Raw genomic sequence first — 27,387 nt, 5'->3', positions numbered from 1 at the left:
CTTCTGACTCCAAGGCCAGTGCTTTATCCACTGCACCACCTGAGAGAGATAGGAGCCTGGTCAATGTGCAGGCACCCTGGGTGGTTTGGAAATGCTTAGGCGTGAGCAGGTAGGTGGCACAGTGAATAGCGATCTGGAACCTTGACTCAGGAAGAATGGAATTTAAATATAGCATCAGACTCTTAGCAACTGCATGACTCTACTTAAGTCACTTAATCTCTACCTTCCTCAGTTTTCTCTTTGGTAAAATGGGGATTGGAATAGCACCTAGCTCTCAAATCACTGTAAGGATCAAGTGAGATAATTGCTAAGTGTTTACACTCACTAGGCTGTATATAAATACTAACTAATATCACTGTTATTAATAATCATAGAATATTAAAAGAGAAAAAGTAAGAAAAGTGTTCAATTGCACAGAATTTTCATACAGAATTGTTTGGGAGCATTCCTATAGTAAAATATAAGCTCGTTGAGAATAAGGTTTGTTTCATTCTTGGTATTTTTAACTCCATTGCCTAATACAATTATTGGCAAGTAATAGGTGCTCAAAAAATACTTGTTGATTAGTTGATTGATGTATAATATTTTCCTAATGCTCTTTTTCAAATGAGCTTCCTCTAAAGCATCATCTGTGTTTCAATAAACAATTGCCCAGGTCCATAGTGATGCCAACAGAATTAAGAAGGACGATGGATGGCTAGCATGCCTTCTCTGGAAAAGAATGTTTCTTTAAATGGAGAGAACAGAAGAGAACCATTGGTTGCCAACAACTAATTCGTTTCCTCCTTTCTCCCTATTAGTCGCTAAAACTGTTCTAGGCTGACCTACTCCCACCTATGGTGCATATCTACTACCAGAGTCTATATTTAACCACTGAAATTTATTACGCCAAGAATTCTAGTTTCATCCTACTTAGAATTGCATATGTTCCTTCATAGCTTACAATTTAAATCCAACCATTCTTTCTCCAACTGTTTTCTATTCTTGGATCCCTATTAATTATGGCTAATAGCTAACACTAGTTTTGGAACCTTCAAGAGTCATCTACAAAAAAATGATCAACTCAAAACTCTCCTCCCAAATTCTCAGGGGATAATACAAAACTTGTGCTCTGTATTCCCTCGGATTCATTCTGTGGGTCTACTAAGAGATATGGCCATAGACCGAGAGTAATAAACAGACATAAAGGATGCTCTCAGCACCTGGCAATACAGAGTGTTCTCAGGCAGAAATCAATTTCAAAAAGAATCTATTGTTTTGTTTATGAGCATAATTCCTATATTGAGTAAGAAAGTTGATAAATTGTTTGAGATAGATGTTATCTCTTCAAAGATTCCAGATCATGTAATGGTGCCATTTCTTTTTTGTTTGTTTTTGTTTTAGGTTTTTTTGGCAAGGCAATGGGTTAAGTGACTTGCCCAAGTTCACACAACTAAGTAATTATTAAGTTTCTAAGGCTAGATTTGAACTCAAGTCCTCCTGCTCCCAGGGACAGTGCTCTGTCCACTGTACCACCTAGCTGCTCCTATTGTAATTTTTATTGTCATAAAATTAATTTTAATGTAAAATTAGAATTCTTTTTTTGTGTGTGTGTGTATATGTATGTGGATGAGTTGAATCTGTGATGGAGTCTGAATTTCTTGCCTGATATTAACTTCAGAGATCACATGCAATATGGATAATATGTCCTTTACATAATTAGGTCTTCTTTTAATTGCTCATTTAAATAATATGACTGCTATTATTCTTTACTAAGGAGAAGAATTTATCTACATATTTTAGATTTTTAGAACTAGAAAATCTTTAAAAATCATCCATCACAAATCAGCATCGTAAATTTTAATCAACGTTCCCTTCATGAATGAAATAGCCAAGCCAAGTTTTTTTTAAGAAAAAAAAACAAGCATACAAACAAATGAATGAAATTAAGCTAAACTAAAATATAACTTCTTTAAAGTCTCAGCTAAAATTCTATCTTTTCCAAGAAGTCTCTCCTTAACCTTCCTTGGATGTTAGTGGCTTCCCTCCAAAATGATCTTCAATTTATCTATCTGTGCACACATATGTGTGAGTATGCATACACAAATATATGAATATTTATATATTTATGCATATATATTTTATTTGTATTTAGTTGTTTATATGTTATCTTCTCCCATTTGATTCTTTCTTAAAGGGAAGAAACTGTCTTTCACTTTTCTTTTTCTCCCAAATGCTTAGGACACCTGCTTAATAAATACTTGCTAGTGCCTTTTGTTTAACTGATTTCTTTTTGCTATAAGAATAGTAGGATTTTTTTCAGATGCTTACAAATAACCAAGCAAAATATCTGAACAACATTTATCTGAAATAATATTCTTGTTACTATGTCATCAAATTTAGTAACTTTTTTTTTAATTTTTACAAGGGAATGGGGTTAATTGGCTTGTCTAAGGCCACACAGCTAAGGAATTAGTAAGTGTCTGAGGCTGGATTTGAACTCAGGTACTCCTGACTCCAGGGCCGGTGCTCTATCCACTATACCACCTAGCCACCCAAATTTAGTCACTTTCAAAAATATTGATATAATCTGGTATGACTGATTCTTAATGTCATCAAGTTGGCTTTTTGTGCTTTTCCAATATTAGAAAGAATGAAAGCTCCCTTTAGTTAGGGATAGCTTCATTGTTGTTTTTGTTTCCTTAATGTCCCCTAGAATACCTGCCTCCAAAGAAGCAAAATGAAAAATGTAGCTTCTTTCCTTATTTGCAAAGATTGGAGAGAAATTGAAAAAGTTCACAAACCCTCTCAGACTTGCTTGATGTCTTGGTTAGTTTTACTAAACTATTCCCCCCCTCCCTTTTTTATTCTTTAATGCATCTTCCCTCTAGGATTTGCAGGTAGTATACAATGATTGGACTGGATCAAAAGTTAACTAGGCAACCCTTTAATAATAAAGTTTAGAATCAATCCAAGACTCAAATAAAAGTTTTCTAGAGTCAATGTGTGAACCCTATTCTCCCCCCCCCCACTTTTATTGAGCATCAAGATAACTAGCATTTACCTTCCTCCTGTTCTTGTCATTTGTTAGGTCATTTTTCAATTTTATCTGACACTTCATGACCACATTTGATGTTCCCTTGGCAAATATAATGAATTGGCTTGCCGTTTCCTTCTCTAACTCATTTTACAGATATCAAACAAGAGGCACCAGTATTTATTAAGCATGTAGTGTATTGCACCAAGCATTTGAGATAAAAAGGAAACTGAAGTAAATAGGATTAAGTGACTTGTCTGATATCACACAATTAATAAATGTCTGAGGGCAGATTTGAACTCAGGAAGATGTTTTTTTCTGTCTCTAGGTCTGGATCTCTATCTCCTGTGCTACATAGCTCCCCCTCCGTCCTGCTTTATAGCCTTTTAAAAACAACTGAGAATAAAGCTGTGATTTTATCTTCCTCTTACTTTGGTATTCTGGAATGTAGTTTGTCTTTGCTTGGTGACCACTTCATAGAGGGCATTCAGTTATACATCTGCTCTGCCTCCTATGAGTCTTGAGTTAACACGTTTTCCCCTTTTCATTGCAGTCCACAAATCTTTCATCTTGTCAGAGAAAATAGAAGCAAAATTAGAGATGGTCAGCTCTGTTCTCTTTATCATCTTTTCCCATCCTATTCATCCTAAAAGCAATGGCCCTATCATTTCTCTGACCTTTCTTTTTTTTTTTCCTCACTATGTATCAAAACAATTTCTTTAATTGTCCTTGGCTTTCTTTTCCAGGCTTAGTTGATTTCAAGTTTGATCATTATTAACAAGTTTGTTCCTGGACCACACTTTGTAATCTTCTTTGATGAAGTCATATGAATCCCTTTAGAAAAAAATAACTATTCCTTTTGGATATTTTTCTCTTTTTTGTCTCTGGATTTTCATTCATGAGATCCTCTTATTCCCTTAGGACTTCTTTCCATTTAACAAATTTAGTTCTTGGGATTCAATCTGGTTTGGTTTTGTTTTATTTGAAATCTACTCTCCAAGTATGGCACTCCCCTTCACATTTAAAAAAAAAATTTTTTTGTGGAATTAAGAAGTTCATGTATGAACTGTGAACATTTTCTCCTTTTTTTGACATTGATTAAATAGATGATTTTTCCCTGTTTTTTTTTTTAGAAAAAAATTCCTTATTTGGAATCGGTCTAAGGGAATGGAAAGGGGAGAGTTAAATAGGGAAATGTAAACCATTTAAAGACAAAAGACATCAAAATTTGTAAAATTAACTTTCTCTTTAAAAATTCATTACATGTTATACTTACCTAAGATTTATTCACCTTCTTTAACCTAAATTCTAAAAATGAGTGCTCAATTCCTTCAAATGTCTCCTCATTTTTTACTCCTGCAGCACTTACTTGTGGGCAAAAATCATTTCCAGAATGGCCATTTTCCCTTGATCCTGTCTCCACCTTTTGGTTGTTTTTTTCCCCCCATGTTTTTGTTTTGTTTTGTTTTGCAAAGCAATAGGATTAAGTGAGTGCTCAAGGTCACTCGGGGAGTAAGAATCAAGTGTTTGAGATCAGATTAGAATTCAAGTCCTTAAGACTGGAGGGTCCATATTCTACCCACTATGACACTTAGCTGCCCCATCTACCTTTTGAAAGAGATCGAATTCAAATTAAGAAAATTTAAGAAGATAATTGTTCAGCTTTAATAAAAAAAAAATCAAGATGGCAGATGCTGAGAAAACCTCCAGGGCAGGTGCTCTATCCACTGCACCACCTATCTGCCCTCCAAACTATAGCTATGAAAGGCATACCTTATTCACAAGAAAAAGGGTAGATAAATGGTAAGAGATAGTAATTAGTATTATATATTAGAAAGATAAGATCATATGCAATCTAGGAAATTTCCCATGAGGGAAGTAAGGTGGAGAGAACTGGGATGAAAATCACCAGAGGCAAAAACAAAACAAAACTAACCAAACAAAAAAAAAAAAAGAGAAAGGATGATGTCATTGACGTGTGCTAGACACCCTCAGGAGGGGCATCTAGGTGGCACAGTGGAGACAGTGCCTGACTGAAGACTGAAGACAAAAAGACAGACACTTACTAACTCTGACCTTCAACATTATGGAGCTTCTAGATTCTAGACCAAGAAAAAGAGTTTGACAAAACTTAATTGATTTGAACAATTGATTTGTTCAAGGACTAGCAAACAAGTGACAGAGCCATTCTATGAATCCAGATTCTCTTGGATCCAGATCCATATTTTTCTTCCTGTCACATAACTATTCCCTAAAACACTTATTAATTGATTGATTATTTTACTCAGGAAGAACTAAGACCTTCCTACTATTTAGGTCTCTTTACTTTAGAATTGACAAAACTATGATCCAGGATGGTTAAGTGATTTCCCCAAAGCCACACAGTTAATTGATGGCAAAATCAACATTAGAATGCCATTCACTCATACAATGACATTTTCATTTTGTACATAATACACTAAAACACACACACATACACAACTGGGCAATTTTGAGCAATCTTTACCTGCCTTTGTCTTATTCCCACTGAGACAGAATTGCTTCTATTTTGTATTTTCATTTTGTTTTGTCTTTTAAACTACTTGGCAGTAGAAGCCAAGCTTCTCTAACCCCTACTGTTGAATAATTTGCTGCTTCTAGCTGCCCCACTTACTAGTAATAATAGAAAAACAAAGGTGCACTCTGCTCATTTCATAATAGTCCCATACAAAGCAGACTAAATGGTTCTTACTGCTAAGTGATTGGTATTTGACAGGAGGTGAGAAGATCACCTCTCATTGGCAAATACTGGCAAACTCAAACTTCTTTCCTAAATGTTAGATTATTTAAGCAAATAAATAAATAAAACCTCAGGTCTCTTGAAAATTTACTTGGAGCAGAGAAAAAAAACCCCTAGATTCTGTAATGCTGGAATATTCAATGGAATATTCAATGGGGGGGTATTTACAGTGATTTTTTTTGCTTTTATTAAAATGTGTATATTGATTCTTAATACATTGATGCATCATATAATTAGAAAACCCAGTTATTAGCAATCTCTGCCTTCACCTCATTGTTTCTGTCACAGTGAATGGCTGACAAAGTGAGGACAAAAGGTATCACTTCAGGGTATATCGTTGAAGGCAAATTGAATTCTGGACTTTGATTTTCTAAGCAAAAACTAGTCCCATTGATATCAATAATCAGAAGAAGGCAAATTGGATGGTGTATAAAGGAAGAAATTATATTTTAGTACAGTAGGAGACTTAGAAGCTACTTTTCCTAAAGTTAAAGGAATCACAAGCCTCTTATCTGTTATTAGCCCCATGGTCACTTTGTATGTATAAGTGAACATGTAACTGTATGTATGTATGTAAGTATGTTCTTACATACTTGTTACTTGAGCTGTCAAGACAAAATGCTGGAGAAAGAGCAGATGGGTTTTGTTATTGTGTTTCCTTCATTCTCAAAGAGACAAATGATATCATGAGGGAGGATGGCTTGACTTGAACGCTGAATTGGATAGGAGTGGGGCAGAGCTGTACAAAGTCATCAGCCTCACTCTGCCCTTCAGAGTCATCATAGTCCAATCACAAGACAAAGGTCAATGGTTGGTGAGAGCCTCCCATAGCTCTCCGGGCTCCAACTCCACTCTGCTGTCTAGCCTAGAACAACATCACTTTCTATTCTAATGTTCCTTCCTGTTCTGCCATGTAATACTCTGTGAGTAATTTCAGCTCCAATATGTTTTGTTCCAAGGCCCTTGAAAGAAATAGTATTCTGGGTTCCAAAATCCTTTCCAGCTCTCATAGTCTGAGATTCTAAATTTATAGGTCAATTCCAAGCATCTATTCAGGATTCTGCAGTGTGAGAGATCCTGAAGATGTATTACAGGAACTAAAGTAGCTGGTGGCACAGTGGACAGAGTTCTGGCTCTGGAAGGCAGTTGAAAAACTTCCTTAGTCACTCATTGTATGACTCTGGGCAAATCATTTAAGCACTCCCTGCCTCAGTTTCCCCATCTGTCAAATGGGGGTAATAACAGCACTTGCTTCTCAGGGTTGCTGTGAGGATAAAATGAGATATTTTTCAAGAGGTTTGCAAACCTTAAATTGCACATAAATGATAGATGAGAATAATAACAGTAGTAATAAACCACTAAAATACTTGGTAATTTGCCTTGGTGAAAACTTGACAGTCTAGAAATAATTAGTGAATAAGATCCATATAAACACATTCTACATTTTATGTATGGAGAAATTCTCCCTCCAGCCAAAAACATGTATTTTAAAGTAATTAGGTATTTGGGGGAGAGTTAACATATTTCCTATGGAACAGAGTTTCTGACTGTTGATACAATCCCTGTTTTTTAAATAGCAAAATGATATGGAAGCAAGCTCAAGGCACTAGATTGTGAGTTTGGAGTCCTATTGACTTGTTACATTTAAGTAACAAGGATAAGTCATTGAAGCCCCAGTCTCAGTTTCCCTATCTGTAAGCTGATAGAGCAGGTTGATGATCTCTCTCTCTAAAGTCTCCTCCAACTTCCTCATTCTCAGCAATTATGGCTGAATGCAATTCTTTTTTTTATTTTTATTTTTTTAGGCTTTTGCAAGGCAATGGGGTTAAGTGACTTGCCCAAAGCCACACAGATAGGTAATTATTAAGTGTCTGAGGTCAAATTTGAACTCAGGTCCTCCTGACTCCAGGGCCAGTGCTCTATCCACTGTGCCACCTAGCTGCCCGCTGACTGCAATTCTTGAGACTACTCCTGGCCTTAAAGTGAAGGATCATAGACTTAGAGTGGTTAAGAGATCTTAAAAGCCATTTAATCCAACTTTCCATGTCCCAGCTAAAATATTATGTTTCTAGGGAAATTCTTGCCCAAATCTCCTTTATTAAAGTTCCTTCTCTTTGTTTATTATTTCAAATTTAGCTTGCTAGCATATAATTTCTTTTTTTTTAAATGTTTTTCTCTCTCCTATTAGACTGTGAGTTCCACGATAACAGGGTTGCCATTAACCTAATGCCTCCCAGTGTTTAAGGACCTAGTTGGTGTTTTAAAAATGTTTACTTTACTGACTTGATTGATCCCATTTCACAGGAAACTGGGGACACAGAGAAAATAAATGACTTGACCAACATCATATAATGGGTGGGTTTTAGAAACTAGTATTTGAACTCAGGAACCCTGACTGAAGTGTCGATGATCTTTTTAATCATATCAAGCTTTCTCTCCTGCTCTGGACATCGGAACAAACCAAATGTTTATAATTAAACAGATTCTCCTTAAAACTTGCATCCCATTTTCTCAATGTTCAGATATCCAGGCTTCTACACTGCTTTATGAGGGAACAAGAATGATCTGCTTTCTAATATACTATGTGACTGATACAGGATCTTTGAGATATGCAATGTAAAATCCCTATGGGCCAATAAGTTATACCCTATCATTCCTTAAGGTAATCAATTAAAATATCTGGGGTGATGGGGCCCCTTTCAGATCACACACAGGAAAGTAGATGATGTCCAGAAACCACATTACAGCCATTATTCCTGAATACAGTAAGCGATGAACCCCCAGCATGATTCTCCAGCCACATTTGAGAAAGATACTAATAAATCCATCCAGGGAAGGGGTAAGATTTCTTTTGCCTTAATTTTTAAGTCAGTGGATTCAGTCAGCCGGAGAAACCAGTCTTTAAATGTACAGCCACAAATAGAGGGATAGATAAAAATCAATAATAAATCCCTCTTCCCTTTCCAAGCCACTAATAATAAACTCCCTTTGCTTACAGTGTGTCTAGCCCTGTTAGAGCCTTAAATAAAAAAGACGACTAGCCATCAACCCTTGGCCAGGTGTGTGGGAGTGTTTTCCCTCCACCCATAGGGATTTTGATTTGTTATATTAAATTACAAAAGACCAAGTTACATGTCCTATCGAAGGCAAATGCAGGAATATTTTCAAGATCGAAAAGATTTACCTGAGAAAGAAACAGATTCTATTCTTCCTCTGTTTTTTTCTAGATACAAAACAAACCATTTTAGACAAAATATCTCAAATTTGAGCTGAATTACTTTAGCTGCTGGGTGAATTCTTTAGGTATTTTCTTTCTCCTTCCAACACCATTTCTCCTCTTGAGGATCCTCAGGTTCAACCTCTTTATTTTACAGGCTGAAACTGAACCCCAAAGACCTGAAGTGACCTGCCCAAGATCACACTTACTCATATGGCTTTTCCTAATCTCTCTCGACTCTCCCTCTCCTTTCCATGTTGAGGATTGAGGTGTCTGCCAAGTTGCCTTGCGCTCCACATCGACACCTGCTGGTTACACAAGGAAGCTATTTTGGTCGAAAGTGTGATCCAACTCCAAATTTATACTGGATGGGAGTTCCAGTTGAATACTGTTTATTCTGGTATGATCTTCCCCAGAAGCAACAGGGAACAATGGAAAGAGAAAGGCATTAGGAATTAGAAAACTCTGAATTCAGTTTTCAGTCTCTCCCCTGACTAGTTTGAATCCAATTCACCCATGTCATCACCCTCCTGATGTCATTGGCCCTCCTTGAAATCAAAGGACACGTGCAAAGAGCACTGGCCCTGGAGTCAGGAGGACTTTAGTTCATCTGACTTCAGACACTTAATAGTGACGTAACTGAGTGACCTTGGGCAAGTCACCTAACCCTATTGCCTTTCAAAATGACTCCCCCCCATTAAAAAGAAAAGGAAAAAAAAGACAAACAAGTGAATACAAGTAATAATATCCCCAAGTATCAGTTTCCTAATCTGTGAAAGGAAAATACTTATTTCATGAGCCATTCAGGGTTATAAACATAAAAGAAATGAAGTATATTTAAATATCAATCAAGGAATTATGCAGAAAAAATCAAAGTGAAGAGAGCCTGCTTATTACTTAAACCTATATGTTCTTTAGAAAAAAGATCTATTGTCTCTGGTTTCATTTCCTATTTCATCTCCTTATAGTTGGTATGTCTTTGAGCATTTCTCTAAATTTCTTTTTTCTTTAGATAGTTTCTGAGATCCCTTATAGATAGAAATATATAACCTTTGCCGTCAGAAAAAAAAATGTATGATTCAGGAAGGCTAATTGCATAGGAAGAAAAGGAATATCCAAGGGACATTCCATCTATAGGACTGACATCCATGCCATTTCCAGTGGAGTGCCAGTCATTGTCCTAAGTACTTTATAGAAATTCTCTTATTTGATCCTTTCAATAATCCTCCAAAATAGGTATTGTTAATATCCTTTAGGTTATTTTTAATAGTTGAGGAAACTGAGGCAATCACAGATTAAGTGAATTGTCTAAGGTCACACAGATAGTATCTGAGGACTAATTTGAACTTAAGTCTTCTTGATGAGGTCCAAAGATAAAATCCCCTAAGCAGATTGTGACAACCTTCTGTGGAAGCTTTAAGGGGAGGCAAAGACAAATGCCACACAAGATGGAAGACTCTGATGCATCTTTAGACTGAGTATTCACATCAGAGAGATTTTACTATCACTGAAATACTGAAATCATTTTGATGAAGTCCAGGAGAGCATTGGGAAGGTGATCAAACAGAAGTTAAGATATTACAGAGGAAAAGAGTAGAAGATACAACTTGAGCTGAAAAGCCAAAACTGTCTATGATGGAGTGATAGGTGTCATAAGAATTAAGCTGCTAGAGAGGCAGTGTGGTGCAGCGGATGGAGTTCCAGTGGCAAATTAGGAAGATCAGAGTTTGAATTCTATAACAAGAAATATGATAGTCATATGACACTAGATAAGCCTAACTTTTCTGGGCTTCAATTTTCTTTTACTTTAAAAGGAAGCAGTGGTCCCTATTACTTTTCTATTATAGGCAACCTTGATACTCTTTTCATACCTAGATTATTCTCAAATAGTAAGCTAGCTTGTCAGAGAAGTACATGGCAACTTACCATAGCTAAGGACCAACTTGGATAGTAGAGAATTAGACTGTTGTGTCATTTCAATCCTATCCAGTTCTTTGAGACCTCATTTGGGGCTTTTCTTGGCAAAAGATACTAGAATGGTTTGTCATTTTCTTTTCTAGATCATATTTCAGATGAGGAAACTGAGGCAGACAGGTTTATGTGACTTGCCCAGCTAGTAAGTATGATCAGACTTGAATTTATAAAAATGAGTTTTTTTGATTCCAAGCCCAAGCTCTATCTGCTGTGCCACCTAGCTGCCCAGAGCATCACATGGTGGTTCTCAATTGCTTGGAGAGATGTAACAGTTTCCATTCAATTCTTCCTAAAAGAAATTGTTCTTCCTATCACTTCACAATTGAATGAAACTATATGTTGGCAGTCCTCTACTTTGGGTGCAATATTCTAAACTCTAAAGGGGCAAAGAAATTTGACAAACAGGTGTTCTATCTCAACTCTACAGATAGCAAACTCTGCAGTTCTTGCCAATAGTACTGGTGATAATAATACCATGATACTTGTAATACATAGCATAAGACTAGAGACCTTAGAGAACATGTATTTTTTCTGAACTCCACAGGGAGATTTCAGGAGGTCTGTTAACTTGGATGAAAAAAATACAACTTTATTTACACTAAAAACTAATTGAAATATAACATTTCCCCCATTTATTTTAAGTATTTGCAGTATTTTTCTGAGAAGGGGGTTCATAGAACTTGAGTTCCATGACACAAAAATGATTAAGGCCCTCCAGAGCTCATTATCCAGAAGAGGAAACGGAGATACAAAAAAAGATACATTATAAGTAGCAGAATGAGATTCAAATGTCATCGTTTGGATTCCAAAAGTAATGCTCATTCCACTAAAGCACATTGTCCTATGACTTTTGATGTGTTTTCACATTGATTGATTCAGTCCATGTGATAACTTGTCACACAGACCACAATAACAAAATAATCAAAGTCATTCAAATTTTTGTCCAAAATCCTTTGCTCTGGTCCAAAAAATATGTACTTGTGTTCCCTGTGCTAAATTATACACATTCACACTCCTACCTATGCCTCCTTTACCTGCCCATTATGTCTAGGGAAAGATAATCAAACATTTGGTTGGAACAAACTCTCTCACCTCAATTCAGCTCAGCCTGGATCAGCATAAATTGCCCTTCATTTGCAATGGGAGTAATAAGCTTTAGAGTCTGTTCCTGCCTCTTCTTGTCTCTATGAGTTTTGGCAAGATACTAACCTACTTGGAACTCTATTCCCTCATAGGTAGAATGAAGAGATAGGGCTAAATGGCCTCTAAGGTTCCTTCCAACTCTAAATCTCTAATCATATATGACATTATAAACAAACATTTACTAAGTGCCTGGTGGTACATACATTTACCTCAGTTTCCTCATCTGTAGAATGAGCCAGAGGAGGAAAAGGAAAACCACCCCAGTAGCTCTAAGAAAATCTAAAGTGAGTCACAGAGTCAAACAAACTGAACAACAACAATATGAAATAAGACAATCGAGGAAAAATTAAAAATGAAGGACACTTCAACCCAAAGTATCTGGAAACTACAGGTGCAAACCTATATTATTCTTCAAAGTGTCCCTTTTCCTCTCACCCTCCATGTCTTTTCCAAATTCCCACTAAAGTCAAATGGAAAAGAAACAAAAGAGAAGCACAGAAGTCATTATTTTTCTTTAAGGTCTCCTTGCCTGATTTCCTTTAGTCATGTGGCAATATGAACTTGTCTTGATGTCTCTAATTAGTGGAACATTTATTTTCTTAGAAAGAAAGGCTTTCTATATTTACCATCAACTCATAAAAATGGAATCAAGATGTTGGATCAAAGCCATTAATTATTTCCATGTAGTACAGCAATGCAAATAAGAGCTAGATGACACATGTCATTGGTCAGTGATATTGGCTTCCTTGGTATCAACCAAGGTTGACTCATTAGCTCAAACAATAATGATGGAGGAGAATTTATTAAAAGTTTGCTATGTATCAGTGACCATGAGAAGTGTGGGGGACACAAACACAGGTAAGCAACATAAGACACAAACACAAGATAACTTTGATCGTCAAGGAACTCACATTCTAACAGAAGGAGAGATATACAGGAAAAACTGGAGAATGTAGGGAGCACAAAACTTCCCATTTATAACCCTGATCATTTGGCTCAAACAGAATCCCAAACATTTCAGGTTGGTTAATTCCAGATCCTTCTTATGCTATTCCCTCTAAATGTCACCAATCATCTAAGAAATCTATTGCAAAATTAAACTTTACCATAAATGACATATAATGACTTTTAAAATAATCAATAAAAGAAAAACAAGGAGAGAATCCATGACTTGCTGTGTTTCAAGAAATTTTCATGGTCTACAAATGAAAGTCTTCCTTTCTCAAGGTCAAAGTACAATGGGTTTCTGCTTATATAACCATCTCTATTTCCTTAGCTATTATTGGTTAGAAAGACCTATGATGCCAGTATTAAAACTTGATATAATACTCATCCAAAGTAGGGTCTAATATATGAAACAGTTCTAAGTTGGCTGTCTATAACAATACAAAAATAACGTTAAGGTTCACATTGCAAATTGCTACTTTAGCATTTTAAAAGAATTCAGTAGATTTATCAATGGAAGCAATGTCTATCATGGCAAAAATACATATATGATAAAGGGTGAAAGAGATGTCACCTAAGCATATGCTATCTAGACTCAACTCAACATCCAAATGCCCAACATACATATACATATAAAGTCCAACTGAGAGAGGTTCCAGTCAACAGCAGCTGCAGCCAGATCTTCTCAAATGAAAGCAGGAAACCACTAATTTAAATTTTTCATTTGTTTTTTTGGAACAATTATGCCACCCACAAAAGGGTAACTTTGTCAGTCGTTATTAGCTCATGGATTTGGGAACTTATCCTTTAAATAAACTCACTTCATTTCCATATAATTACAGCCACCAAGGAACTGGTGCTCTGTGTGTCTGTGTGTGTGTGTGTGTGTGTGTGTGTGTGTGTGTGTGTGTTTTAAATGAAAGTATTCTTTGGGAAGGTGCAAGATATAATGAATTTCAGAGCTCTTAATTTTTTAAGAACCTCATATTTCATATCTAATGACTATATTTATATGTTGATATCTAATTGATTATCAAACACATTTTTAATGGCTTTATATAATTTTAGAGAATGAAGCATTTAGGGAAATATCTTTATGGATCATGTTTCCCTGATTATCTCTTTTGGGTTTTAGAAGTTGCTTTATATTTTTAACAGAGTTGATCTTCCATTTATATATTTCTTGCTACACACAGAGATAGATTTTTTTTGAGAATGTCCACTTTAGAATTGTTACCTATATTAAATCATATATGTATTTTTATATATGCACTTCTATGCATATGAAATTTATTCATGTCTATAACAATACATGAACCTGTCAATATAATAAATCATGTATATGTGTTTGTTCACCCCATATGTTAATATGTTCGTACACATAAAGGAGAAAATAATGGTATTGAGAGCTGAGTTTGAGAATCAGAAAGACTCAAGCTCAACTTTGGTCTTTGACGTATACTGGTTAGTTGTGGAACACTGGACAAGTCACATAATTTCTCCATGTCTCCATCTCTGCCTTAGCAGGGGGAATTTCCTCAGAGAGAGAGAGAGAGTTAGATAGATAGAGATAGAGGGATAGTTAGTGACAGAAAAGTCATCAGGAAATAGAGATATTGAGAATGCAACACTACATAGCAGTCTCTGAATCACAAAGGCCTGGGTTCAATTAATACGACTGATAGCTCAGATGATTCTAGCCTAACCCTAGAAAATCCATAAATTTCACAGTGCCACCAAGCTAATTTCAAATTACAAGTTATAAATTGTTATGGGATCCTTTGAAGACATTTCTGTACTGATAGTTCTCCTTCTCATTTCAAGGAAGACAGGTCAGCTAGGGAGCGGCTAGGTGGTACAGTGCATAGTCCACTTGGTCTGCAGTCAGGAAAATCCAAGTTCAAATCTGGTCACAGACACTTACTAACTGTGAAACCCTGGACAAGTCACTGAACCCAGTTTGCCTCAATTTCTTCATCTGTAAAATGAGCTGGAAAAGGAAATGGTGAATCACTCTTTGCCAAAAAACCCCCAAATGGAGTAATGAAGATTTGATGATGATGATGATGTTTTGTCCTTCATTCTCCAAGAAGACTGTGACATCAGGGAGATGATGTCATGACAAGCATGTGAATTGGATCTGAGTGAGGAGGTTCTGGGCTGTCACCAGCCTCACTTTCTCCTCCAGAGTCATCAGGGTCTAGTGATCAGATCTGAATTAGGATGACTGTAGATGGCCCTGGATGCAAGACAATCAGGGTTAAGTGACTTGCCCATGATCACACAGTTAGTTAGACAAGACAAATCCCCCCCCAAAAGTAAATGAACAATTTCCTGTCTGTTTTAGATATATCCTCAAATAAAACTGGGTACATCTGCCTTCAACTTTCTAAAGAATCTAAGCTTCTAAGGTGATGGTTGAATCTTGATAGCCAACCAAGAAGATACTGATTATTTAAGAAAGTCTTTGTGGTAGTCACAATACAGCATGAAAGATCACAAACTAAAATCAAATTAGAATGTGCTATGAATACTTCCATCAAAAACAATGGAAAGGAGCAATTTTCTATCACCTTCATATGTTCTGGCTTTTTCTTTCCTCATAATCTTTGTTTTTGCTAAAAAAAAATCATTTTTTTGTTGCTAAAAATCTTCCCCCCCACCCCTCCCCTTAAATTGCTTTCAGAAGTAAAATCTGATGGTTCATGGGACAATAAAGAGTAAATGCTGACTTGATAATGTTCAGGTCTTACGATAAAACTGAAAATTATGCTGAAAATAGACACACAAGTAAATGATGTTCCTGTAGCTAGGGTCTTGAGCTTCAACATACTCTAGTATAATTTTTCTGCAATTTTGTTTTGGTTCCTTTATTTTTTTACTCTTTCTCTTAAGTTCTCCCTATCAGGAAAGGTATGCTATTTAATGCTATTCTCTATTTGAAGTTCCTTGCATATTTTAAGAGATATATCTCAGTTATAAGTACAGAGAAACTTTGGTTTGAGTGGACCACTCACATTTTTAAGTGCCCCTGCTTCTCCCCCAGCTTTTAATTAATATTTTTGGCATCAATTGAATGAACCTTTTACATTTAGTTACTACTATTTTTAACTTATATATACACATAAATATATATATATTACATAATATTTATATATATATACACACAGAGAAACACAAACACACATATTTAGGACAGTTGACAGGAAGTCAACAAATAATTATTGTTAAATTCTTTCTATGGGTTTGGCACTCTGCTAAGTGTTAGGGACAGGAAGAAAGGGAAAACCAGAGTAGCTGTCGTCCAGATGCTCATACTTTAATGGAGAGGGTAAACAAAAAGCAAATCATTATGCAAATACAACATATACACTTTGTAAATGGGCAGTCTTTATAGCAGAATTTTCAAAAAGCTTCCCATATCCCATCAGAACTGCAACCTCACTGCAGTGTTTTCTTGACAGTCTCCAGCCATAAAACACATTATTGGTTTCCAACCATGCAGAACCAACCTACAGAGACCCATCATCTGTGCCCTGGTTTCCTCTCCTGTAAGTAAGGTATGAGTCTGGCACTACCTCTCTGGTAATAGGGGTCCCAGGTTTTCTTTGTCCTGACTGATGGCAATGATGTTTTCCTTTGGTTTTGAAGAGGTGAGTCCCACTTGGATGGGAAGGGTGGGGTTATTGATGAGTCTGGAACTGGGAGTAAGAGCTGTGCCATATTCTATAAGACTGGGTTGATGTGCTCAACAAATAAGCTGTAGATCCTAATACATGCACCTTCCCTAGCACTGGCTGCAGAATCTGATTAGCACTTTATTCCATTGGCTCTGTGTAGCTACTGCCGACAACCACCCACAACCTCTCTCCTCTAATCAGGGAAGAAGTCTCACATCAGCCTTTCTTTTATCTCTGGATAAATTATTAAAGGTCACTCATCCTTGGCAAATGTCGTTTTTACCAATGTAAAATATTTATAGGCAAGGAGAAGCAACACAAGTATTTACTATTTTCCTTTGTTTTACAGTAAGCCCTGGGAAGATGCTCCTGCCACACATTTCTCCCCTATTTTTCCTTATATTTAGCTAAGAGTAATCAATGGACAATCATAGAATAAGTAACAAAAGTCTCCACAGTGACTGAACAGCAAATTCTTAAATCAGTCCACATCATTAAGTGCAAATGAACAACTATTGAAAATAGGAACTGAAATTTCAATAGAAAATAAGAGTTACATTGAAGTCATTAAAAGAATCCATTAGACTAAGAATTCCAAAACAGCCACTTTCTCCAAATATAAGAGTTATTCTTGGGAACTAAAATTTTAACTTCTCCCCTCACCAAATGCAAGCCTTTGAGCAATGCAAGGTAGGGTACAGGGCCAGTAGGGCAAAGAGTTGGAAAGGGGTGGGGGCAGAGAGCACCATGAAGCTTCCTGGGAGGAGGGGGAATAGCACATAGATTTTATAGAAGGTCGACTATTATGCAGTCTAATGAGTTAAAAAGAGCCTTCATCAGTCTGATTGGTTTACCAGTTCACCCTATCCCTTACTCAAATCCTACCTTTTACCCAACACAAAAGGATAAGGATTCCAATGGTGAAAAAAGAAGTATTGGTACTCTTTCTTTTTGTTCTTAAGACCCTTCCCCAAATCCCTAGAATACAGTTATTAAACACTCATACTCATACAAATCCACACAGTCATATTTTCTAACACCTCTCTCTCTCTCTGCTCTGTCTCACTCTGTTCTCTATCTCTGCTTTCTGTCTGTCTCTGCTCTTTCTGCTCTCTGTTTCTTTCTTCTGTCTCTCTCTGCTCTCTGTCTCTTTCTGCTCTGTCTCTCTGCTCTGTCTCTGTTCTTTTTCTCTGCTCTGTCTCTGCTCTCTATCTCTCTTTTTTCCCTCTGCTCTGTCTTGTCTGTCTGTCTCTCTGCTCTCTACCTGTCTCTACTCTCTGCTCTGTCTCTCCTTCTTACACACACACACACACACACACACACACACACACACACACACACACACAATGCAAGAGGATGAAGTGTCAAAGTGCTCCAAGGCAGAATCATGAGGGAAAAGCTATTTAGAAAATAACATGAACGAGAACTGCCTTCCAGAGAGCAGGAAGCCTATAGGTATTCATGAACATTAGCTATTCAGATCATATAGGGTTCTTCCATGATGTTCAGCTCTTGGCATCAGTTGCGGGGTCTGCTTTATTGAGGACAGGTGAGAACTCAAACTATAAGGTAGGTAATCTGAGAAAGTAAGCAAGAACATCCCTGGAACAACCTGCAATGAGTGGCATTCCTGAACATCCATCTTTCCCTTGCCGGAAGGAAAGTAACCATAGACTTTAGTCTCCAGACTGCTGCCCCCTCATGCCACAAGGAAAACTTCAACTTTGCTTTCTTCAGAAGAGCATGGCTTCCTCTCAAATAGGACACCACATTTCCATTTGGTACTATTAAAAACCTACATTACACAATGAAACAAATTAGTCGGTGAATCAGCCTGAGCTGCCAGCAGCCTGGATTGGCAAAATGATAATAACAGGATCTGGCCCCAAGAACATTCCTGTAACAGCCACATTTTAATCCAATTGCATATGGCTGACCTCTAGCTAGCACTTGTAAGCCATAGAGCTTCACCCCTTAACCAGGGTAGCCTGCCATAATCACCGAGGAAACTGGTGCCGGAGACCGAAAATACAAGTTCGGTGACAACCTGAGCCGGCTCTCACCACAGACTGCACAAGAGGATCACAGACACTAAGGATCCTTCTCTTTCTTTCCCAAGCAAAATCATAATAATCATGCAACTCATAAATATTTTCCTGATCAAAGCAGCTAATTACAATTTTGCCAGTGAACCATCCGCCTGGTAAAGGAGGGAGAGACTGAAGTGAAATTCTCTTGCATATTAAGTTACAAAAAGGGACTGTTTCTCCTGAATTACATTCAAGCATTTTTTCAAGCATCTTTTTGAATATAACACAAATTACAGGGGAACCAAGACTGCTGTCAAGTGAAGGCTTTTAGCTTCCCTAACTCTGGTTCTTCCACAGTCTCTCTCTCTCTCTCTCTCTCTCTCTCTCTCTCTCTCTCTCTCTCTCTCTCTCTCTCTCTGTACACTGGCAACAAATACAAATTCACCCCCCCCCCCCAGAGGAAACTGTTCTGTAGACTCATATTGCTGCCTACAAATCCACCCAAAGAGCACTTTTCAAAAGGGAAAGCGGTTCCAAGTGAACTCTGGATTTCTTATTTGGTGGAAGCCCAGAAATCCGCTGGAGTATCTCTCTTGGCTTCCCTCCCGTGGCCTCCCTCCGGTTGGACATGCAACCATCTCAGCCCTGAGCCCAGAAGCCCCCTCTGGGCCGGGCTGGGGGAGGGATCGGACTTACAGTAGGAAAGCATAACTTCCAGGCGAGGCCAAGCGTCTATGCCAACCGTCGGCTTCTGGGCTCATGCCCTGCGACCCTCCCGCCTCCTCGCTTCCTTCCCCCAGAAGTCAATCCACAGTCAGTGGCAGCATTCCATTACATTTCCCTGCAAGACCCCGGCGAGCCAGCGCGGGTCCGCACCCCGCCAGAGCGGATGCGCCGGGGCTCCCGGGGAGCTGGCCGCTGAGACGCCAGCCTCGACTGTCCGAAGGGCCGCCGGCTCGGGGACCCCAAGCGTCCTCCCACGGCCCGGCGGCGCGCTGCCTGCAGCCAGCCCCAGAACCCCGGGATCTCTCTGAACCGGGGAGCCTCGTCGGCGGCTCAACCCCTGGAAAGGAGACGCTGCTTGGTGGGTCCCCACCCACCCCCGCCCCCCGCCCGCCTCCTTCCTGCCTCGGGAGCCGCCGAAGCAAACGTGAACGGAACGCTCCTATGGACCCGACCTCCGGAGCCTCGAGAAGACGGGAACTTTCCGGGCTTTGTATCCCGCTAAGTTTGCCGGCAACTTTGCTGATGCAGGGCCAGGGCACACGCGGCCGGGCACCACGGCGCAACTTGCCCGAGAGAGCTGGGGGGCTTCGGCACCCCCCTCCGGCAGCGCTCTCTCTCTCTCTCTCTCTCTCTCTCTCTCTCTCTCTCTCTCTCTCTCTCTCTCTCTCTCTCCACTCAGCACCAGCTTATTCACTGACCACCAAAAGGTGAGCGCTGCTCCAAAGCGCTCGCCCCCCCCCCCCCCCCCGTTAACCCTTGCCAACTTTGTGTTCGCCCAGACATCCGAATAGTAACGCTGCATGGCTGAGAGCGAGGCAGAGGGACGGACAGGTGGCTAGAGAGACAGACAGACAGGGAGAGAAAGAGGGAGATACAGAAAGCTAGACACACGGACGGATGGACAGATAGAGAGATAGATACATGTGTGTATGAGAGAGAGAGAGAGAGAGAGAGAGAGAGAGAGAGAGAGAGAGAGAGAGAGAGAGAGAGAGCGCCAGAGCCAGAGGCAGCCTTCTGGCGGGCAGTTGAACCCTTCCGGAGACTGCCCCCCAGCAGAGGTGAGCCCGAGTCGGCATGGCATCACAGGGGGTCGCACTTACCAAAATACATTCTGTTTCCCCTGAATCCTCCGGCTGCCTGCCCCCGCTGCGTCCCGGGCACCGGCTCCCCCCGCGCGGGGCTGCCCCTGCTAGCTTAGGTGGGCATTTCCCGGGCACGACATGCCGACGGCGAGCCGAGCCGGCCGGGCGCTGCTGGCTGCCTCCTGCTCCGTGCCCCGCTCCCCGTCTGATTTCGCATCGAGCCCGAGCTTTATGCTGCACTGCCCATTCTTACTGTAATCTGACTCCTCCTTGTTATGTCCTTGCTCAGCCTGTGACATCAGGACTCCGAGTACTACAAACAGATCCCCCCGCCCCCCCGGCTCCCCTTCCTAGAACAGCCTCTCACGGGGGGGTCCCACGCGCCTGCACCCCCCCAGGACGCTTTCGGACCCCCCCTTTTAATCTTAATATTTTTAAACAGGATTCGGAGAGGGCGGAGAGTGGAGGAAAGAGTCTGCCTGGGTTGGGTGGGGTAGGTTGGGGGGGGGGAGTTGAGGGAAGAGAAGGAGAGAAAAGGAGCTGGGGGGGCGTGGAGGGCACAGCAGAGAAGAGGAGGGCTGGAGGAAGCGGGGGGGCATCTGGAGATTCACACGGGGAAAAGGGAAAGGGGCAAAGCTAAAAACCACTTCTTCTACCATCAACCACCCAATTGATAGGCAGCTTTATGAAGTGGGCCAATTGGAAAATAGGCTTTTAAACTGTTCCCCCCCCACACAACACACACACACACACACGCACACACACACAAACACACAGACACACACACACACACACACACACACACACACACACACACACAGATCCTCTCTCAGGTGTACAAGCAGATTAGCTCAAGGAACTACTGACGGGGTAATGGACATGTTCGCCTCTAAATTACCTGGCAAAACTGAGGGGAAAAACATCCCAAGAAAAACAAAACGAAATAGAGTTTGTAGTGAACAGCCATCCTCTCTCAGTGGCCATGTCTCTGCTCTACAGTCACACGGATGAAGAAGCGCAATGAATACAGCCCACCCCTCAGTGAAAACCTCCCAGATCTCTGATGGGCAACAAGAGTGCTTCCCAACTGCTGCTCCTCTTCCAGGCAGTGGAGGAGGAGGGACCAGGAGACTGAGAGCCTTCTTACCTTAAAGGAGAACTGCCTAGAGACGGCTGGCAGGACATGAAATAGTCTACAATGAAAAGTTTGCCCGGCCCGGCCCACACATGACAGTCCTTTCCATTGAAATGAAGAAGTCCAGGAAAGGAGAGAAAGTGAGTAGAGCCCAAAGTGTTCCCTAAGCCAGGATTCTATTTCGGTAATCTCTCCTAAGGCAAGAAAGTGGGGAATCATGGAAGAGATTGTCTTGAAGGAAGACCCAGGTTCATGGCCTGCCCCCATCTAGCGGAAAGCAGTGTGGCTCTAGGCACCTCCCTCCCCAACTTCAAAGCTCTGTCTATACCCTTAGGTTGCAGATCTGACATCCCTAGAGGGGGGATTTCTATACTGGAAGTCCTCCTATACCAATGCAATCACAGGTCCAATCCCTCCCATTTAAAAAAAAATCAGAGGAAATACTGTTAGAAAGAATTTTCATAAAACAGCATTGATAATTACTTAAATCAGGAAATATTATTTTTATATCATGGATCCCTTTGGCAGTGTAGTAAAACTAATGACCATCTTTCCAGAACACTGATTTTAAGTGTATAAAAGAAAATATATAGAATGACAATGGCCACCAATGATATGGAAACACAATTATCAGAAATATTTTAAATGTAAGGAAGGACCCTGGAAAATATCTCCATAACTCTGAGGTGAACAACTCCTAGCTTAGATGCTTAATATTTCAAATAAATTAATAACATCAGGTCAGGTCAGTTCATAGATCGCTAAGGGACCTTCAAGAGTAGGGAGTCCATCTCCCTTATTTCAGAAAATTGAAGCCTATAGAAATAAAGTCATTTGACAAATTTGGAATCCAAACTCAGACCCTTTGAAATAAGGGAAATGGTATTAGTGGTATAATGATAGAGTACTGGTCCTGAAGTCAGAAAAACCTGAGTTCAAATCTATTCTCAGACACTAGCTATGTGATTCTAGTCAAATCATTTAACCTTATTAACCTCACTTTCCTCATCTGCAAAATGAGCCAGAAAAGAAAATGTCAAACTACTCCAGTATCTTTTGCCAAGAAAATCTTAAATGAGAGCATTGCACATGACTGAAAAATGACTGAATAATAGTAGAAAATAAAACTGGATTTAAAGTCAGAAAATTTAGATTCAAATGATGCTTCTGTCATTTTGCATAGGTCACTTATCCTGAGTCTCAGGTTTTTTTTTTTATTTTGCTTTTGTTTTTTTTTTTTTTTTTTTAATCTGTAAAATAAGGGATGCCAGATTATTTGGCCTCTGAGCTATTGTCTTAGCCCTAAATGACAATACTATGATTACAAATCAAGAGTTTTTATGGGTAGACTGTGTTGCCTCCCACAGTTCTGTTTCAACAGGGACCAGATTTGATTGTTTGGATTCAGTCTAAAAATTGCAATAAGTCAGTGCAATCTTGAACCTAAGACTATATCATCCTGATTCTTATTTTTTTAAATTATTTATTTATTTTCACATAACTACAATAGTTTTGTTGTAAAAGTAAACATAATCTCCCCCTCCCACCAAAGAAAGAGAAACCCCAAGAAAAATAAAGTGAGAGGAAAAAAAGTCTACTTCAGTCTGTGTTCAGATACCATCAATTCTGTCTCTGGGTGGATTGAATTCTTCAATCATAAGTCCATCAGAGAAGTTGCTTCAATATTTTTCCCACAGTTGCTATTTCCCTTCATCCTATTTCTCCCCATCCCCATTTATTCTATTCTCTCTCTTCTTTCTCTCTGTTCCTCCTCAAAAGTGTGTTGTATCTGACTACCCTCTCTCACAATCTTCCCTCTCTCTTATCACTTACATCCCTTCCCCCGTCCCCTTTCTCTTATCCCTTTCCTCTCCTTTTTCCTTTCTATACTATATAGAGTGTGTATGTTATTTCCTCTGAGTCACTTCTGATGAGAATGATGATTCACTCATTCCCTCTTATCTTTCCCCTTTCCACTCCATTACAAAAGTTTTTTCTTGTCTCTTTTATATAAAATATCTTAGCCAATTCTACCTTCTTTCCCCTTTTTCTAGTACATCCCTTTCTCATCCATTGACTTCATTTTCATAATGAATTATACCTTCATAAGGAGCTCCTTCCTGTGCCTTGTTTATATATATATATATATACATATACATATACACATACATATACATATACACATACATATACATATACATATATGTTCCTTCTAATTACCCTAATAAATGAAAAGGTTCATATGTGTTATCAGTATCATCTTCCCATGCAGGAATACAACATCAATAACTCCCTCATAATTTATAATTTGCCCTTCTAGTCTACCCTCTCTATTCATCACCTGAGTCCTGTACTTAAAGATCAACTTTCTGCTCAGCTTTCATCCTTTCAACAGGAAAGTGTGAAAGTCTGCAATTTCATCTTTTCCCTTTAAAAAGGATGTTCAGTTTTGCTGGGTAGTTGATTCACAGTTGTAATTCAAGCTGTTTTGCCTTCCAGAATATCGTATTCAAAATCCTACAAGTCCTTAATGTAGATGCTGCTAAATCCTGTGTAATCCTGACTGAGGCGCTATGATAATTCAATTGTGTCCTTCTGGCTGGTTGTAATATTTTCTTTTTGACTTGGGAGTTCTGGAATTTGGCTGTAATATTCCTGGGAGTTTTTATTTGGGGATCTCTTTCGGGAGGTAATTGATGGATTTTCTTAATTTCTATTTTACCTTCTGTCTCTAGGATGTCAGGGCAATTTTCCTGGAGAATTTCTTGAAAAAAGAAGTCTAAGTTCTTTTTTTGATCATGACTCTCGGTAGTCTAACAATTTTAAAATTATCTCTTCTGGATCTGTTTTCCAATGAGATGTTTCACATTTTCTTCTAGTTTTTTAATCTTTTGATTTTGTTTATTGTTTCTTGATTTCTCACAAAGTCATCAACTTCCCTTAGCTCTATATTTGAAGGAATTTTTTCAGAGACTTTTTTTGGTCTCCTCATCCATTGGGCCAATTCTGCTTTTTAAGGGATTCTTTTCATTGACCTTTTCCTCCATTTTACCTAAACTGGTTTTTAAGATGTTGTTTTCTTCAGTATGTTTTGTATCTCCTTCACCAAGATGCCGACTTGGTTTTTATGGTTCTCCTGTATCACTCTCATTTCTCTTCCCAATTTTTCCTTTACCATCCTTACTTGATTTTCAAAATCTTTTTTTTTTTGCAAGGCAAATGGGGTTAAGTGGCTTGCCCAAGGCCACACAGCTAGGTAATTATTAAGTGTCTGAGACTGAATTTGAACCCAGGTACTCCTGACTCCAAGGCCAGTGTTTTATCCACTATGCCACCTAGCCTCCCCGATTTTTAAAATCTTTTTTTGAGCTCTTTCAGAGCCTGAGAGCGATTCTTATTTTTCTTGGAGGCTTTGGGTACAGAAGCTTTGATTTTGCTAATTGAGTATATATATTTTGCTCCTCCATGGGACCAAAGTAATTGTCTATGATCAGATTCTTTTTTCTTCTACGGTTTGCTCATTTCTCTACCCTATGACTTGATTTTAATTCTTTATTAAGGTAGGCCTCTGCTCCCAGCATGGAGGATGCACTTTTCTAAGCTTTTGAGGATTTTTAGGATACCCCCTACCTCAATTACTTCAGGGTCTTATGAGAGGTTCTGACTAATCTCCTGGCTTGTGCTCTGGTCTGTGGATGACCACAAGCATTCTGCTCTGTTCTGGAGCTGTGAGGAGGGTTCCAGCTCCACTATGACAGTATGGGGCCCCAGACTGCGACACAATCTGAGTATGGGCAAAGTAACAGAGTCGTGTCCCAGGGATAGTGGAGAGACCTTTGTAGTCTCTGCAACCCCCTTATTGCCTAAGGGCTGAACCTTCTGGTAGCAGCTGCTGGGTGGCTCTGCAGACCTGCTTCTGGTACCCCTTGTGGGACTGCCCTGAGACCTGTGCTGGCCTGGGCTCTGTGCTCACTCTGGTAGTTATCCATCTAACCTTCCAAGTTATCCTTGGCAATCCCTGGGTTGAAACCACCTTTGCTGTCAGATCTGGAAACCACCCCCCAGGGACCCAGTTGACCTTCGGACTGTTCCTGGAAGGCTAAACCAAGTCAGCAGTTTGGTGAAGGAGATACAAAAAATACTGAAGAAAATAACATCTGTGCTGTGGCCCAGACTGCCCTGTGGCATTTTCCAATCCCTGTAGAATAAACCCATCCTAAGGATCTTCCAAGTTTTCTTGGGCAGGAAAATTATTTCACTCAGTCTTTCCACCACTTTAGAATTTGGTTGGAGTCATAATTTTAAGGTATTTGGAATGGTCTGGGAGAGCCTAGGGGAATTCCTGCCTCCACTTCACCATCTGGGCTCCACTCCTTCCATCCTGATTATTCTAATAGCTTTCTCTTTATTTCTCAGAATTGTCAAATCTTCTTTTCTATTATAATGAATAAGACATTCAATTGATATTTTAATTTAAAGTATATTAATACTGATCTCCTTTAAAGAGTTCAGGGAATTAGATGATTCAGCAACTGATTTGTATCAGAAGAACTGAAATTGCTCAGGATTGCCTTCTTTTTGGACCTCAAGAAATTAGTTTGAATTTTTTGAACTTCATTTTTCTCATTTGTGAACATCTTACAATGAAGAAACTTAGTGAGCCAAGAATAAAATGAAAGAAAGAAAATTTGATTAGGAAAAATCATTTTGCTTTTTAAAAATATTTTTAAATTTATGTTCTCACCTGAAGATGGCAATATTTAATGTCTTAGACTTATTGGGGAAATTTTTTTAGTATCTATTGATCACTTTTCATTTTAGAGCAGCAAATAAAGGAGTTTGGAGGAAAAAAAAATTAAAAAACTAATGATTGTTTCTGTGGACGAGTATGTATCCATGACAAATATTTAATAAAGTCAGATATCAATTAATCAAAAAATATGAATTTGTTATATGCTTACTCTGGATCAGACAAACATCAGTTTGCTAAAAAATGAACTTAGGAAAATAAAATATCAATTCGATGGTTCTTCCTCAAGTTAGTTGGTTATTGCTCTTCTTTCATAAAAGGAACAGAATAATATCAATTTTGGGGTCAAGGTATGATGTGTATGATTGTGACTGATCAGACTACTATAATCTCAGAAGGCTTTGTAACACATGTTGGAAACAAATAGTCAATATGAACATTTGGAGGAAGATGTCTCTAAATTTGTGCATCTCTTTCATCTTTTGAACTGCAATAATTCTGCTTTGCTCCTAGATCATCTCACCATCTTTAATGGGAGCACCCCATGCCAACCAGTCCTCTGTCAGTGTCTCCCATGTTGCACAATCATTTCCAAGTTCCACAGAGAGACCTTAAGCGTGTCCTTGTATGTTTCACAAGTTTGACAATAGCAGAATTGTAACTGGGGCAAAGGATGAAGAGTTTTTTTCCTAGGCTACTGCTTTGATGGAAAATATTCTGGGGAGAGAATAAGATCATGAATAGGGCCTACTATATAATATACACTGAATTTTGTGATTTAAAAAATACTTCCTTATTTGATTCTCAAAAACAAAAAGTTAAGTGATTTGTCCAGGTTCACACAACTAGTGTCCAAGCACAGATTTGAACTTAGTTCTTCCTTACTTCTGATCCTAGGCTCTATTCACTG

At 38.9% G+C, this 27,387-nt stretch overlaps 1 protein-coding gene across 6 annotated transcripts in view; it reads right to left on the bottom strand.

Annotated features, from left to right (window-relative positions):
* ZNF385D (zinc finger protein 385D) overlaps positions 1-27,387 on the bottom strand; it is a 978,888-nt gene that overhangs the window by 330,948 nt on the left and 620,553 nt on the right. The window contains exon 1 of one of the 6 annotated variants that reach the window (XM_074195719.1): positions 20,611-20,782. The exons of 4 other annotated variants lie outside the window; for them this stretch is intronic. In XM_074195719.1, the coding sequence (XP_074051820.1) occupies positions 20,611-20,620 (10 nt within the window). In that variant the 5' untranslated portion in view covers positions 20,621-20,782. Of the gene's footprint in view, positions 1-19,480; positions 19,838-20,610; positions 20,783-27,387 lie in introns of those variants that run through there. One more of the 6 variants, XM_074195718.1, reaches the window with a different exon arrangement.

Source organism: Macrotis lagotis, chromosome 7 (assembly GCF_037893015.1).
Source record: "Macrotis lagotis isolate mMagLag1 chromosome 7, bilby.v1.9.chrom.fasta, whole genome shotgun sequence".
Lineage (NCBI taxonomy): Eukaryota > Metazoa > Chordata > Mammalia > Peramelemorphia > Peramelidae > Macrotis > Macrotis lagotis.
Note: the sequence above shows the minus strand (reverse complement) of the source record. Positions and strands in the feature narration are given on the sequence as shown.